This window comes from Pyrgilauda ruficollis, unplaced genomic scaffold, assembly GCF_017590135.1.
Source record: "Pyrgilauda ruficollis isolate IOZ18807 unplaced genomic scaffold, ASM1759013v1 scaffold12, whole genome shotgun sequence".
Classification (NCBI taxonomy): Eukaryota; Metazoa; Chordata; class Aves; order Passeriformes; family Passeridae; genus Pyrgilauda; species Pyrgilauda ruficollis.
Genome location: NW_024510321.1, coordinates 5,391,193 through 5,408,968, shown reverse-complemented (window position 1 = coordinate 5,408,968; position 17,776 = coordinate 5,391,193). Strand labels below are relative to the sequence as shown.

At 41.2% G+C, this 17,776-nt stretch overlaps 1 protein-coding gene across 1 annotated transcript in view; it reads right to left on the bottom strand.

Annotated features, from left to right (window-relative positions):
* The window catches only part of DPP6 (dipeptidyl peptidase like 6), a 395,169-nt gene that overhangs the window by 100,187 nt on the left and 277,206 nt on the right, over positions 1-17,776 (bottom strand). The window contains exon 6 of the mRNA XM_041487906.1: positions 11,425-11,477. Within this exon, the coding sequence (XP_041343840.1) occupies positions 11,425-11,477 (53 nt within the window). The remainder of the gene's footprint in view (positions 1-11,424; positions 11,478-17,776) is intronic.

Below are 17,776 nucleotides of genomic sequence, written 5' to 3'. Positions count from 1 at the left end.
AGCTGTTGCTCTAAGGTCTGTTTTCATAACTTAATTTTAATTTCAAATACAGAACAACAGGATTGGATGGAAATTCTTTGAATATGCTGTCACTGTGAACAAAAATGCAACAATTTTCACCACAGGCTGCTCTGATATGTCATCCTCTAAAGAAATAATATAAACTATGTATACATGTTTTATTGGGGAAAAATCTGAAACGTCCTTACTTCACTATGTCATAATTTTGGAAAACATTTGCTGTGTAATTAGTATGCTAAATGTCAGTAGTTTCTAAAAAGTGAAGAAATAAAGACAGCTACAAAAACATGTGGGGAAGGCAGAAATATCTCCTCTTGTTATCTGCATCAAGCCAGCACTGAATATTTTGAAATATAACAGTCCTAAGGACATCAGCTCACAGTACTCTAAGCATTTTTTATAGTTAAGTATAAAAAACTATCTGTCTCGGAACCAGAGCTCAGTGTCTTCATGTCTATCTCTAATAACATAAAATCTGGCAGCAGCTAAGACAGATTTCTTCTTCCTTAGAAAAAGGGAAAGAAAATAGAGAATAGAATAAAGAATAAATTCAGAAGGGCAATAAAAAACGGGAAACTTCTTAATATTTAAGAGTTTTTGATGCATGATGAGTTAAAAAAAGCAAACTGGAGGAAATTTGCCAAACCAAATTAAAAGGATGTAAAACATACAGGTTAATTAATAAATCTACAAAGAACCATAGATAAGGACGTGGAGGAAGAGAGACAGATTTCTAAGAGGCAGGAATGCAATTCCTTGAGTAACACACACACCATTTTAATGAGTTGTTTTTAATGACTTGACACTATTAAATGACTTGTTTACTTCAAAATTCACCAAGGAGAAGAGAAGACAGGTGCCATTAAGAAAATTTCTCCCCAGGAGATACAGAGCCCTGCTGAGACTCACAGTGAGATAAAATAAAATATGATACAAATGGGAATAAAGACTTGCCAGAACAGATAATCAAGAAATCATACTGTTAGAAGATGCAACTAAAAGAACCCTCCTGGAATTCTAACAAAAGTGCTTAATTAGATGGGAAAGGCTCTTCCATTCATCTAGGCTCATCCACTATTAAATATTTAATTCTCACTCTCACACACACATATATATTTTCTTTACAGGACTTTTCAATGAAAAAAAGTAAAAGGACATGATGAAAGTAATTTGAACTTATTAATGTCAGCTGGAGATGCACATCATTCAGCTGCTCTTAAAAACACCAGTCCTCACCAACCATTTTTTCCAAGATGAACAAATTCCATGGATTTAGTATATAAAAGCTAAAAAGAAAGGGATCTAAAACATTTGTCTCTAACTTGGCAATTCTTTTGGATTCAGGCAAACAATATGAGCTCAGAAGTAATTTTTTGTCATAGTCTGCCTGTGTCTGTAACCCCCCCATCAATGTAATATTTGGTATTGAACCTGCAAAACCTTGAACTTTACTAATACCACCTTAGAATGATAGAATCATGGAATGGTTTGGATTGGGGGAACTTTAAAAATCATTTATTTCCAGCCCCCCTGCCATGGACAATGACACAAAAATCAATCACTTGTCAGAAAAGGAGCCACCAACTTCCATTGGTAATGGTATAAAATGATGGCAAGGACCAGCCCTCCTAGTCTAAAAAAAAAAATAAAATATTTAAAAGTGCATCAGAGCCTGGTGCAGAGCCCTGGGTTTCAGTGATGCAGGCTGCAAAACATTGATCAAAAACTCTGCATTTCCCCGAGTAAGCAAACAGTGGAAATGGACCTTGGACACTGGTAACATTACTTTTAAAATGATGACATTATCATGTTTCTCATGTGACCCCTCTAAATCACAGAAGACAGAGTGAATTTTCACTGTATTTTTAAATGGAACTTTTGTTACTGGAGTAATATTTTGTCTCCTAAAGAGATAATGAGAGGCGATAGCACTCAGGTGATAAATGCAACCACTTAAAAGCAATTTTCTCTTACTCATGTAATTTTCTTTTACTCTGTAGATCTTTCTCAGTCAGCTCTGACCTCAGCACTCTGCAAGGCATGAGGTAAGCCACTGGATTTACCAGGGTTTCTATTTGTATTTGTCTACAGCAGAGACATGAAAAAATAAAAATCAAAATATATGAATGCTGTAAAGGAGGCTAATCAGAATTGCAGCTAGCCAAAAATCAGCTATTCAAAATATGGGGGGGGAAAATGCAGGTTGAAGAGAAACAGCTTGATAAGCACTGAGATGTTTAAGGATGAACTGGGAAGATCTTCTGGATGAGCTTGGGTTGAATGTGGTTCTTCTGAGCAGCTCTGCCAATCTAGAGGAAAGGGTGTTGGTGATGAAACCTGAGCATTTTCCATCCAGCTGACCTTGTCTGACTTTCAAAAACTAATAAAAATATGGCATCGTGGTGGGATGCCTGCAGAGAGCAATATGGGATTATTAGGACATAAAATGAGATGCAGAAATGATCTCCTACCACCAGAGAAAGCAGAAGTGAGACTTCACTGGCTGCTGGGTCACACTTCTAATTGGGCAAGAGATTGATTCTTGGGCTTGTGATCTAAAATAATTTACAGCCTGTGATACTTGGTTTCAAACCAAACCAGAATGAGTCAGTATTCTCTGTTTTCTTTTTGAAAACTAAGTCTTTGAGCAAATCTTATTTCTTCTCATGTCAGGAGATCCTGGAGGTTTGTGTGTAGGTTCTCAGGAATATTGAAACACCTTTCTAAACAGCCTCTCCCCACACAGACTGTGTCATCGCCAGTTAAAATTAACAAGGCACACATTTATTTGTGTCATTATTTCTATCTTTTATCAACAGAGATGTGATCACTTTTAAACACCATCTCAATTTGCCTGGTTTTGTGCATGGTTTGAAAGTGGGTGGAAAAATACTGTCCTTGTTCAAAGGACAAAACCACCACTGTAGCTCTGCACTTCTGCCCCATAACAGACATTTATAAATCTGAAGTACCCAAACACGAGGGAATACTTGAATTTGAGAGGGAGTGTGAATCTGCCCTCAGGGCTCTGCATGTGGAAGGTCCCTTCATTCCTTTTATCTCCTTCTCATGTGTGAGATGAGAAAGCAACTTTTTCTATTCCAGTCTTATCTCCTCAAATTTCTAGTGGAGCATTCAATAAATGTTAGGGTTAGGGGTGAAGAGGCATCAGGGCTGGAGTGACACAGTCTGGGCTGTCAGCCAGGTCTTTTACACCTTTGCCACAAAGAGATTTTCTCAGTGGTCACTGTGCCAAGGAAAATTCTGTCTGTAGCATCCATTTTCCACCCAGAGGTCCTCTCTTACTTTCCAAAATATCCCCATACCCTTGTTCTCCATATGTTTTGAGCTCCACAGGGGTTCAGGATGCCCATTTTGAGATAACAAGGCATTTTTAGACTACTGAATTTGGTTAGTGATTACCTGTGGAGGGGTCACAGCACCAAGCAGCAAGGACACCAGGGAGCCCCAGGACATGGTGGGGATGCAAAAGAGCTGTGGCAAGGATTGTTACATATTTCTCAGAGGTGGGGCTCTGTACAGTCCTCAGTGGCTGGCACAGGTCCCTGTATAGCCCTCACTATGTGATCTGAGCCCAGGACCCATTAAACACCACAACAGTGAGGAAATGCCCATAATTTTGCATGTTTGAGTCCTCAAAACTGACTTTTTTTTTCACATGTCCACAAAAAAAAATCAAGTCTGCTTTTTGTAGCATCACATTCTTTGTGCTGTGCAATCAAACAGCAGTGCACTGAGAGTTTAATGGGCTGAAAGTTTATCACCCAACCACAGCAAGGAATAATCCAGGCTCACCCTGAAGGGTGGCTCTGCAGTCCCACAGCAGTGGAGCAAAAACTGCTCCCTGAGGAAACCTGTGTTTCTTGTCTGTATCCCCGTGAAAACTCCACCCAGGGCCTTGAACATCAGGGCAAAAATGCAAACAAAAGTTCCTGATTCCCACTATGAAAATCCACCTACAGTTTTATTCCTGGGAAGGTGATGCATGGAAGCAGCAATTGTACAGGCTGTGGTTAGTCAGTGCTATGCACCATCCCTTTATAAATTCCCTTTCATCCACCTTTGTTTCCCTTTTCTGTAAAAACTCTGCACTAACTCAACTTTACTGAGCATGAAAGCAAAGGAATCCCCATGGCAAGGAGCTGATTTTTGGTGCTGACAGGAGCCCCCCAGCAGGGACTGTGGTTTGGAGGCTGACCACAGCCTGGGTCCAGAGGGGGCTCATTCATCCTGAGGCACGAAAACATTTCCAAGTGCAGACAAGTTTCTCGCCAGTAAAGCACATTTTATTCACTATTTAGACTTTAATAGGAACCCTGCCACCATTTCAGAGGGTGCTGTCTCAGAAATTCACAATGGGAGAGTTTGCTTCAAACCTTTTTTCCTTTTTTTTTTTTTTCTTTTTGATGAGCCATAAGCTATTGACCTTTTCTGTAACATAAGGGGGTTGGTTGCTGGGCTTTTCTCTGCTAAAGTGCTAACATTTGTGTCTAACTATTAATTACTCAAGTTCCTTTTTTTTTTTTAGTCATTACTCTAATTCTTAAGATCAAATCCTCCCCTCAGGGGACCATTCCTTAAAGAGTTTGCTTCAAACCCTTTTTCCTTTTTTTTTTTTTTTTTCTTTTTGATGAGCCATAAGCTATTGACCTTTTCTGTAACATAAGGAGGTTGGTTGCTGGGCTTTTCTCTGCTAAAGTGCTAACATTTGTGTCTAACTATTAATTACTCAAGTTCCTTTTTTTTTTTTAGTCATTACTCTAATTCTTAAGATCAAATCCTCCCCTCAGGGGACCATTCCTTATTATTATCACTATACATGGTTTCTAAGGTGTCCACCCACATCACAACTGATTCTGGAAGAAAGAAGCGTGTGGTAGGAATTGCTTTGCCTACACAAGAAGGGAAAATTTCACATTAATAAAAAAAAAAATGCTGTGCAGTGACCAACATGGGTGAGCAAGTGGCAAATCCCCTGGGGAAGTGATGTGGTGTTGAGCTGCTGAAGTGGATTTCCTCCCACTCCCAGCCAAGAGTCCTTCCTGAGCTGCCTCCCAGGCTGAGCTGCTTTCAGCCTGCCACAGCTTGGAGCTGAGTGATGCTCAAATAGCAGCTTTGCTTAATGAAATGCTGGTTCTTTCTTTTCAAAGAGGCCCAAAATATATTCATAGGCAGTAAGCTGGTATGTGATTTAACCACCATTCCAGTGATTTACAGAGTGTTTAATTCAGAAGATTATAAAAAGCAAGAAGCCAAACAGCTCCATCAGGGCTTGAGCCAAATGCCAGCAAACTCAGATGAAAAATTCCTGTCCACATCAGAGGATATAAGGTCAAGCTCCACCATCAAGCTACCAAATGTAGCCAATCCAAGTTTTCTGTTGTCAAAATGCAACTGAAAAAGCATCTGACATCATGAGAATGTTCTTATTTATAGTCTGGCATGAAAGCCACCACACTGTGCAGAAGTGCCTTAATTAACTATATAAACTATCTAAAAATGTGATAAAATCTATAGAATGATAATTGTTAGAGAGGGAGGAGAGAGAAGGAGTAGAAATAGCAGGTTCTTCATGAACTGCAGAATACATTTTTTTACTTATTTAAAAAATTTCACATTTTCATTTGGTTTTACATACCTTTTCATAAAGATTTTATTTCAACCTCTACAGATCATTCTTGGGGGAAAATATTTATCTGCTGTAAGTAAAATTTAATAAGCTGAAAACGGGTTTGATTAAATACTGTACTTTTCCCTCTTAAAGTGTGGGCACTAGTACAAGTTTATAAATGTTAGAGTGAAACGGTACAGCAGCCTGTACAACAATTATCACATTTTGCCTCCATTGGGAGGTACAATTTCTCTTCTTGCTTTGCAGGTTGGGACATTGAGACACAGGATTTTTTAGTGCTACAGAGATGATGTATGACAGGCCAGATGGAAATAAAATAGAGCAGACTTGATCAAATGGGCAGGTATCTGAAGCAAATTCAGTTCCCTGAAGTTCTTTTATCTATGAATTTAAATAATGAATCACAATTTCTTTTTACTGTTAACAAGGAAATGGGAACATGTGCAAGGGTTAACTTCTTGTCTTTCAAAATACACAATAGGATACATACAAAGCTGATTACATTTTCTCTAATTAACTTTAAAGTCCATTTTTTTCCTGCCAGTGGCTTGTGGAAAAAAAAAATTAAAGGAGGTAGGAAGAACAGTGAGAGCTCTGCACAGAGATCTGTAGACAGCACTTTGAAAATTTACTCTCAGTGAAGCACTGGCTCAGTTCCTCTCCCTGTTATCACTTCTGTGGATCTCCAGCACGTTTTGTGCACTCACTCCACTCCTGGGACTTCTCTTGAAGTTACTGGGGCTCAGCATGGGGCACTCGTGCAGGATTTTACAGACCTGTAAAATCCCTGGCAGTGCAGGCAGGAGGAGCTGAACTCAGCTCCAAGAGCACTCCTGTTTGTGCTTGCCATGTTCCTCTGAGTCCAGCACATAAATCCAGCAAGAAATATGGATTCTGCTTGGGAGTAACTCAATTCCCTCCTTCTCAAATGCAAAATCAGTGAGGAGTGGGAATAACTGCCGATTTCCTCCCTGGTCCTGGTAGAAACATTTGGAAGCTCCCACTGACCAGTCCCAGCTGGATGTGCTAAGAGTTCCGACAAGGGGGTCAGCTCTAATCCCTGACACTTGGCTGTGTCCAGAGGAAAATGGTTCATGCAGAACTGGGTGGGTGCTGGGAGATCTGAGAAAATATTTTATGCTGTGCTTTATTTGGGGGAATGCAAACACAACTGCAAAAAAGTAACATTTCTTCTGGCCACACGAAAAGATTACATACAGAAGTACCCCCCTGGATATCCAAAATTAGCTCTTGCTTAGGACCTGCAGTGCCAGATCACACCAGTGGTCCAGCAGCATGCACTGGTGTGAAAACACCTTAACACTGGTGAGGGAAATCCTGCAACTGGGTTAGGGAAACACTCTGCTCAGTCCCAGCCTGACCATAAAAACTCTGAAGTAATAGGTTTTTCCCCCCTTATTTCAGTGAAGGATGGGAATGACTAAGATAATTCATATTGGACCCATAAAAGAATAAAACAATTTTCAGTAGTAGTTTTCATAAGTAGGTTGTTGCCTGTATGGCTACATTTTTATTTTCCAAAATTAGGAAAAACAGTATTAGGAAATAACTGTATATGGTGCTGGAGTTCCACATTTCCCCAGCACCTTGCAGGAGAGCTCCCTGTTCCACATCCGGACCTGCAGATGCTATCTCGGTACCCATAAATTACAAGTAGCTGGCAACTGCGATGCTGCGAGTGCAGCTGTGGGGTTACGAGAAGAGCCTTGCAAAAACATTTAGGGTGGGGACAGCTGCAAGCAGTGCCGGGCAGCGATCTCTGAACGGCAGCAGCGGCGTCGGGAGGGCAGCGGGTGGGGCAGGAGGAGGATGCTCACCCGGGGAGCGCGGGGCTGGCTCCGCTAGATGGCAGCCGGCGCCAGCAGCGAGTTTTTGGGAGAGCGGCAGGAGCAGTCTGGGACACCGGGAAAGGGGGATGGAACACAACCCCCTGCACACATCACCCAGGAAAACGGGAACTCAGCCCCCTGTGCAAACCGCGGGCCGCTGAAAGCAGAAGGCAAATGAGTCAAAGCGTAAAAATGTTTTTGTGATTCCTGTCAATTGGAAATGGAATCAGCAAATGCTTCTATCTGCTGTGTCGATAATAGACACAAAGAAAGGTTTGGAAGCTTTCTGACCAAACAGCCAAATAAAGCATCAAAATAAAAGAAGTATAGTGGAGTAAAAGAGATGAGGTAGCAAGATCAGCAAATGCTTGTATCTGCTGTGTCAAAAACAGACACAAAGAAAGATTTGGAAGCTTTCTGACCAAATAGCCAAAAAAAGCATCAAAATAAAAGAAGTACAGTGGAGTAAAAGAGATGAGGCAGCAAGATGACTGATGCTTAGAATAAAATAGAGGAAGTTGTGGTAAAGCTAAGAGATATTGCAACAAAGCAACTAAATGCTTATGCATAATAAAAAGCTTGATGCACTTTACAAAATCATGGAGCAGACACCAGGGTAAGGCCTCCCTCCAGACGGCCACAAGAAGGATAAGGACAAGAAGCCAACAACCATCTGGAAAGATTATGAAATTGCTGATCCCAGATTATTATGCTGATTATTATTATTATTATTATTATTATTATTATTATGCTGATTTGAGCTAACCAAGCACATTGGAAAATGCTTTGTAGGCTTAAAACCAGTATATATACTTTGCCAGACTTGTAAGTGGTGTGTGCTGTGAGTGGAGTGGTGACTCCCTGGCCACCCAGCGCTGCTTGCTTGATTTCTTTACTATAAAAGATATAGAAATAAAATTCAGATTGACTATTGAAAATTTTATAGCAAAAGAGGTGGTGGGTTTTACCCCGAATTTACCAAGAGGCTGTGGGAAAGCTGAAATAACAGAAGGGAGGTAATAAATCTATGTGATCGCTTTCTGCTACCTCGAGCTTGTTTTTATTTTTAAATCAGATCCTTTGAGTCTGTGTCAGTGGCATCTGTTAGTTGTCCTATATAGAGCCAGTGTAAGGAGTTTACTTTGGCAACAGCTTTTGTGGAAAAATGTTGCAGTGCTGTGTAAAACATCATTTGGGAATGTAGTTACTGAGGACATTCCCAAACTGGTTTGTCAAACTTGCTGAGAGCTTGAAATGAAGTCTGGAAAACATTGGTATGAGCTCCTTTTGACTTCAGGCACAGCCTGAATTTGGAGAGCATGCAGAACATGGCAAAAATAATTAGAAAATTCCCTTTAAAAACCAATTTATGCTGGCAGATTAATGGCATGTTATTTAAAAAGCGATGCCAGAGATTAGGTTAATTGGCTTCCTTATTAGTTAGCCTCAGCAGGGGAGTAGCAAGGGCATGAGAGGGTGCAAATTCTAAATTGCCTGGCCTTCCCCATCATAGCTGAGGATGAGGAACAGGACAGAGAGAGGCAGCACAGGGAAAGGGACACTGTCACAGCCTGTTTCCAGGAGTGATGTGTGCTGAGCAGGAGGGACAGGACTGAGTTTGCTCCCCAGCAGTCACTGCCTGGGCCACTGAGCTGGAGAGATGCCGAGGGCCACGGACACACACCAGCAGGGTGGAAAGCTGTGCCTGCTTGCAGAGGAGGAAAAACTGAAAACAGTTTGTAAAAATGGCAAAGGGGTCATTTCTCAGTGCAGAATTTTGTCACTCCTGTTATTGACAGGTGGAGGACAAGGATGGCTGCTTGTGGATGGCAAATTCATCATCACCAAAGAAGCTGGAATGTCAAACTGAACTGAACCTTGTGCTGTGTCAGTGGGCTGTGTCCTGCCCTCAACAACCTTCATCCACAGATATCCATCAGAGCAATATTCCAGTGTTAAATGTTAAATAGGTGATGAAGAGGTTTTTATCCCTTCATCCAGCAGAGGCTCTGCTGTCAGCTGATGCATTTCACCACCTGTTACATCACGTTCACTGTTCACCTCCTAGATCTGAAGTAAGTAAGTTTTCTTTCCCTTAGTGAAGGATGTGAGTCACTAAGAAAATTCATATTGGACCCTCTTTGTGCATGCACCACCCTAAAATATACACAGAGCTCCACAGGAATAATAAATGCCCATGTTCCATGGAAATGGCAGTGTGCTGTCCTTTCTACCACTCACGTGCACCATGATCACCTGGAAGGTCAATGGAATATCCACTGCACAATATAGTTTACAGTGCCTAAAAGCCTAGACTGTGCAAACCCCACCGTTACCAACATGAGACTCAGTGATCCTTCCAGCCCTTCTTCAGCTCCTGGCCTCCTGATCCACATCAACACATCCTGCTGTGGGGCCACCAATGCCTGACACACCTGAGTGCCTTCTGGTGTGCTCTCACTTTCCAGATTTCCCCTTTGTGCTGAAAGCTTCTCCTCTGACATATCCAGCCTTTCAGTTTTCTGCACCACTGCCCAACCAAACACAGAGAGCAAGGGGAGCCACAGCTGGGTGCACAGTAGAGTTGGAACTGGGGGAGCAAGGAGCTGCTTGTCAGGGATAAAGAAAGATCAGCCAGTAGTAAAAAACTTCTTGGACCACTGTGTTGTTATTTTTTTAGCATTTCTAATACACGTTATGCATGATACTTCTATTTTTTTCCACCTTTGTTTTGTCTGGAATAGAACCGTGCTGTCAGTCAAGCCTTTTTTCTCTTAGCCAGGTTTGCTGCAGACACAAAGCTTATGTGCTCCTGCTGTGTCTTCATCCTGTTGCTGAACACTTTCAGCCCACAAGCTACTACTCAGATATATTGCCAGAAAGATGGAGTTTTCAAAAACTAAGCTTGTTGAGTAAATTCCCAGAAGAAACCTAGCTCAACCAACCAACCTACCTACCAAGCAACCGACACAAAACAAAACACAACCAAAGAAAAGAAACTGAAACAAACCAAAACAAAAGGAAACAAAAAATCACACACACACACACATCTACCCCCCCACTAAAAAAAAAAAAAAAGAAAAGCAGATACTAAAGAGCAGATTGCAGCGGGGAAAGGAAGAGACTGAAGAAGTCTGGAGTGTGTCACATGGACATTACAGCTTTAACAGGGTTGATGGTGAGAAATCTCTTAATTTCCATGTTCCAACCATACATGGAAACTGCAACTAATCAAAGCTAAAGAATAATGAATCATAGAATGATTGAATGGATTGGATTGGAAAGGACCTTTAAATCATCCAGTTCCAGCCCCCCTGCCCTGGGCAGGGACACTTTCCACCAGGCCAGGTGGCTCAAAGCCCCACCCAGCCTTACTTGGAACACTCCCAGGGATGGTGCAGCCACCACTCCCCTGGACCAGGCTGCATAATATTCAGAGGAAAGAAATTTTTCCCAATATTCAGTCTAAATCTGCCCTTTTTCAGTCTGAACCTTGTCCTAACTCCCCATGCCCTTGTAGAAAGTCCCTCTCCAGCTCACTTCAGGCCCCCTTCAGGCACCAAGAGGCTGCAACAAGTTCTGCCCAGAGCCTTCTCCTCTCCAGTGCTCTGGTGAGTGGCCAGCCATGGCTCTCAGCCAGACACCACCACATCTATATTCTAGACAAAAACCTTGAAATCTGGAATATGAAATTAATGTAGTCTGGCTCTCTGGGGAAGCTGAGTGCTTCTGTTTCCAGACTTTGTCACTTCTGCACAGCACACAGCTCAGTGGATGCTGCAGCTGAAAGCCAGGCCATTGCAGAGGGCTGTCACAGGCAACCATTTGTCACAATACACATCGTTTTGCAGGATTCTTAATGGCTCAGTTTTTAAATGAAGACATTGAAAAATTGCTTACCCATGAGGTATTTTGCTGAGGACATAATATGCTGTATATGAATGCTGATACACCTGCAAAACAAAATTAAGAAAAAGACAACAACAACAAAAAAAAAGAGATTAGTAACTGCCACCTGTATTAATAGAGCTCTTTTTTTTTTTTTTTTTGCAAAAGCAGTCTAACATTTGGCTGAGAAGCTCTCCTAAACACTTCAAAATGTGTAGTAGAGAAGAACAATGCAGTAATGCACTTAAAGCAGTTGTGTGTTTCCCATCCTGCACTTTGTGCTGGTGTTTGGCAGATCTCACACACCCAGATGCTCGGTGTCGTTGCCATGGCTACCAGGTCTTTGATTAAACTGGGGGCACACGGGCTCTGCAAAGGCTAAATATAGAACAGCCATTAATGAGGACACCTTGGTCAGCTGGAGACGTTCTCCATCATTATAACCACACACAAGGCATGGGGTGTTTTTGCTTTATTTCACCATAAATAAAGCAGGGAGCGGTGCTGGGTGATATCACAGAGGGTTGTCAGGCCCCTGTCAGTCAGGAAATAAAACTGTATTCAGTCAAGGCAAAAAGTTGACCTCATGTTTGTATGACCTGCTGAGTTGCATCTTTATATCAATCTGTGCTCTGTGGACCTTGGGGAGGAGCTGGGCAGCTTGCACAGCAGCTCATCTCACAGGAGACAGTTTATTACTTATTTTCTAAGTAGTAAATAATAACAGCAGAGTCAATGCCAGTGATTTAAGAGGTGGTGATTTTCCATTGGTGACAGAAGTCCTTTACAGTGATCAGGAGTCAGGACTTCAGTGTGAAAGGTTTAAATATGAATAATTTTATACAAATTTATACAGGGCATCACTTTTCGAAATTCTGTCCTGTTAATATGTGCAACTAAATAAATAAATCTGCTAGCAATTATCTAATTTGGCTTCTACTTAAATTTTTAATTTTTTCTTTGCTTACAGCTGCTCTCAGAAAGCTTCCTGTTCCAGAGAACAAAGGAGAAATTTCTTGAATACTTGCTTCCCCAAACAAGTTTGATCAAAGTTATTTTTTCCTAAGCTACTCTGGTTTTGCACAAGTATTTTTTTTTTATACTTATGCCAAAAACCCATGAGATGTCCTGGATGGTGCTGCCAGCCCCAGCAGGGGCCATGCCATGCACATCATTAGTATCACAAGCAAGCATGAGTCACTCCCTGCCACTCTGGAGGGCAAATCTGCAGGGTGGTGTCCAGATCAGCCCTGCAGCTTCTGGGCTCTCAGGGAAGAGGCAGATAAACACGAGGCACATCAATAAACACAAGGCACATCGTCCTGTAAATATCAAATCAAACTTCTCTGTTACAGTTTGAAACCAAGCACTGAATCCTTACACTACTGCACGAGCTCCCTGAAAAACAGGCACACAGGAAGCACTGGATTTCTACCTATGAAATGCAGAAACTGATGCTGGATTGATGTGATTTCCTTTTTGCCTGTGCAATTCACTCCCTGCATTACAAGGACATCATGAGGTCACATCCCCAAATCCTATCTCCTTTCAGCATTCAGATCCATAAGGAGTCCACACAGGCTGATTCTCTTGTGTGTTGGTATCAGGGAGGGTCTTGGAATACAACTGAATTCCCCACAAGCCAGCATTTATTTTAGTACAAGTGTCCTTTCTAGATCCACCTGTGTCAGATGATGTCAAAAAAATTACCATTTTCTCATCCTCACCTAATCATACCGAAGAGCTCTTGAATCTTCTGATGTTGATACCTGAGACCTGGCTGATGCATGCAGCCTTAGAGTTTATTCCAGCTTTGATGAAGTCCTAAAACTGATACAATTCCTTAAAGAAAAAGCACTGGAAGACTCAATCTGCCTACAGATTTGAAAAACCTGGTGATACATTGTCATTAAATACTGAGACATTTTTGTCTTCCAATATCCTGACAGTAGGTTGGCGAAAATGATATAGATACATAAATTCTGATCTGAGGCTGGGACGGTTGTTCATGGTTATAATTCATGCTGCGTTGTCAGATAACAGAGAAATAAGCCCCCCAAAATGAGTATCAACAGATGCCTTCAGCAGAAAATCAAAAAATGTGTCAGGCTGGAAGGAATAGAAACATCTAGGTGAGTTTTGACCAGGACACCTGCAGGTGATACCTGCTTGTGGTACAGAGTCCTACAGCCCTGTTGGAAGGTTCAGAGCTGTCTTAGAGGTATTAATGGAGACTGAGGCAAAACATTCTCTTTGCTGAGAGAGCTTAGGACTGAGGAAAACAAAAGTTGCAGGACACTCAAAGAGCTCTTTTATTTTCTGAACGGCATTTGTCATCATCTTTGGTCTTTGGCCAGACTCTAAAATATCTCACATCAGCTGTGCTGTAGCATACAGACTTCAAAGGCTTGTTGCTGGCAGAGTTCACTCACAGGAGCAAAATTTTCTCAGATAAATCCTTAAAAAGTATGTAGGTTTGCTTACATAAAAAATTACTGGTATGAGCAAAGAATTCAGGGTCAGACATTTATTATTAACATTACAGTTGTTAAGGACACAAGCACATGCAGCTCAAAAATTCCTCTCAGCCCAACTATTTCAAACCTATTCAGAAAATATGCTGCCAGCAATGGTACTAAGCAGAGAAGAATCCAAGAGAAAAATCACTTTATGTCTTTCTGAGAAATTAAATGGCAGCTTTCCTCTTAGACATGCAAACTAAATTAAGTTAGCTGAACTTTTTGTGAGGATGACTGTGCTTGCTTAATATCTCTACTAAATTTCTGCTGGGGCCAAGATGAATTCAGCTATTCACTTACAGTAGGAAAACCCCACAGCAGGGAAAAGTGTAGGGTAGAGATGAGCATTCTTCCACAATCCAAACTAAGCCTCAGAGAATGGAGAGCACTTAAAAGTTAGTATTCACTTCATTAACCCTGTCTGCTGCTGAGGCTTGGCCAACAGAAGTAGCTGTATAAACTCCATGTTCCCCTTCTCTATTTAAGGGTGTGGGAAAAGCCATTGACTGATTTGATGCTCTCAGCCCTGATTTTTAGCTGGATTCCAGAAGCATTACAGCTCCTCTCAGCAGAGAGGCGTGTTTGGGGGAAGCAGAGGTTTTGGCAATTGTTGTGCTCTGTAGACTCTGTGTGTCAAACCATCCCACCAACACGAGGCAGAACAGGTTTGAGAGTGCTCTGAAGGGCTCTGGGTGTCACCACAATCAGGTCACAGAAGCTCCCGTGCCAGCTGTCACCAACAAGTGCTGTAAAAGTCATTATGACAAAACCATTGGGCCAGAAACACTCTCCCACTGGGCTTCTCATCCCAGGTCGCAGCACAGATCTTGTTTACTTTCAATCTAAATTATTCTCTGCAACACGTGCATGTTTACACTGAAATCATAAAGGGACTAAGAGACATATCTCTGTTCCACTGAAGTCTTGGAAAGGCAATTATCTCTCTAAAATTCAGAAGAATGAAGGGCTAATTATATGTGACAACACCTTGTTGTGAAGCCACTGACCTCGTTTTATGCAACCAACAGAAGAAACCTGGACCTGGTCAGATGGCAGCAGAAATGGAAACACTGCAGCACATGGAGCAGCAGAGAAGGACATGTGCCTCTCTCAGGCCATCACATTCCAAAGGAACAGGGAAATTGTGGTTCCAACAAGGTACAGAAGCAAAATGGAAGAAGCAATTTCTGTTCTCTGTCACTACAGAGCAAAGTGTGGTGTGAATGGTAATGCCTCCTTGGAAATATTTGTTTAAGTGCTGTAAGGACACAGGTCCTTGTCCAGCGGGGCTTACTGAAATAGAAACTGTTATTTAAGCATAGAGTGGATTTGGACTCATTTATTCACTGTGACCCTTCATATACTTTCAATTAGAATCCATAGCTCTTGTATTTGCCCCAGAGTAACTGCAGAAATATGTGACATACATCCAAGAAATTTGTGAAATGGGTTTTCAGCACCTTATGGATGGTATGAAAGATTGCACTACCTGCTGAGGGTTTATCCCAAGCATCATAAAAAAAGAAAGAGTTTAGTTTCCACAGACACTTCCATTCCTGTCTGTTGGTTTCTGTCTCAGTTTGTGGGCTGATGCCAGGCCAGCACCAACAATAATCAGCAATTAAGGAAGGCTTTCTTTAATGTTTACATGACAAGGTGCTGAATTAATACAAAGAAGAGGCACCTTATTTTACAGACAAAGAAAGGGGGAAAAGCCCTTGGAAGAAGGCTCCCCAAATCATCCTGATCCACTCATTTTCCAGCAGGCTTTTCTACCAAAAGAGCTGATTTAGGATCTTACCACCCAGTGTATAAAACAGCTCATGGATCTGGGATTAAGCCCAGGTGGACTGGCTGCCATCAGCTCATGATTGTTACTTACTTGATAAATACAGAATAAAGCATGCTTTGCATCCATTTTCTAAATGGCTCCATAGAGCCCCTGGCCCTTTGTACAGTAGTGTTATTTACATTAAAGGAATGCCCAGAAAACTCACAAAAAAAATCTCATAAAACTTAGAGCTCACAAGGGACCAGTGCAGGGCAGAGCAGAATTGCAAGCTGTTTGCAGCTTGCAAGGCTAAATACAAAATTTTCAGTGTTTAGTGTCTTTCAGGAATCACATATTTTATCCAAAAAGCCATCCCAGCTCTCCCAAATAAAACTGAACACACCAAATAGTCCTCAGAAACAACAGTTTGCTAAAGCCTGAAAATAGCAAGAATATATTTTAATGTAATTAATCATAAAGCACCCAGGATTTATCTGGGTAAAATGACTCATTTTTTATTCTGCAACAATAAAGTATATCAACAAATAATAGATCCCCTCAGGATTCTTAACAATCCCCAGTTGTCTTGAGAATGTATCTGCTTTTACCCTGTGCAGTAAGACAGTAAAAATATATCACAAGTGGCTGGTGAAACAGGAACTGTCAGATCCATTTAAAGGGTTTCCCACAAAGAGTCTCTAAAAAGACATTTGCTGGAAATAGATTACACAGCCCATTTTCCTACTTATGCTACGAGCAGACAAATCCCCAAATGCACATATGAATGTCAAGCCAATTGAATAATCCCAAGCATTTGACATAATTACATATTCCACCTTTCAAAATGGTCCTGGCACCCTTAAACAGTAACTAACACTGTGATGCAAAATATGCAGGTAAAAGATGATTTGCCATTTGGCCTTTAGTATCTGTGATATTTAGCCAGGCTCTGAAGCTGACAGATTAACAGGGAAAAGGGAACAAAGCAGAATGCAGGAAGGCTGCTGCTATGCATTGGCAAATAGCTCATGTATTTTGTACCTTGTCTTCTTATAATTGTGTGAAAGGGAGGGGAAAACAAGTTCAGGAGGAAAACACCAAGCAAACATTAGCCAGAGGTTGTGTTTCCTTCTCCTGCATGGGCACACCATGTGTGTAAAGGATGCCACACTGTCACATGGATTCTTCTATAGGTCAGTCATCAACAAAAAACATCAAGCAAAAAAACATCAAGCAAATCTGATGTTCACTTCACAGGGTAACTGTGTTGTCCATGCAGATCTTCCAGGGGAGAAAAGGATAATTTTTTGACTAAAAATACCTCACTGCCACAATCTTTATAGTAGTCTGTGGAGGATTAAAGCAGGTTGCTGTACATCTTTGCAGAATATTCTGTATCTTTTATGAAAGTCAACATTAAAAACTGAATTTTTAATGTGTCAACATCATTTGTCTTGCTCAAAATTCTTTATGATACCATTGGTTTCACTTGGCCCTTCTCTTCTGTTGAGAAGAAATCCTTCTTTTGCCATGACATGTTGAACTGGTCCTCCAAAGGGATGAAAAATCCATTCCTCTACTTGACCACCAACTTCTCTGTAATGCTTTGTTCAATTTTTGTACTTTTATTCTCCCCTGTATTTGTGACTTAGGGCACATGGGGTTACCTCTGGCTGAGGCATGGTTGGTTAATGCTCATTTCCTTTTTTCCCTCAGTGCAAACAGAATGGTCAGCAGTGTTCTCCTCAGCCCAACTATTTTTGCAAAGGATTTTATTTTATTGCTAATAGGCACTCCAGAGTAACCATCTTGGAATTAGATACTCTCAGAAACATCATGCTATCTTTTCTTTTTGTGTCACTGCAATAAAAAAAAAAAAAAAAAAAAAAAAAACTACCGAAATCCATGCTGGTATTTTGTACCCTGCACTCACTGAATCTTGATTGCTTGCAAGAACAAAACAAATCAATAAAGCTGTATAATTTGAGGTGTCTTCAGCATTCTCACCTTTCAGATTCATTGTGATACTGACCTATTTTGCTTTCTTCTGAGACAGCATGTTCTCTTTTGTCCC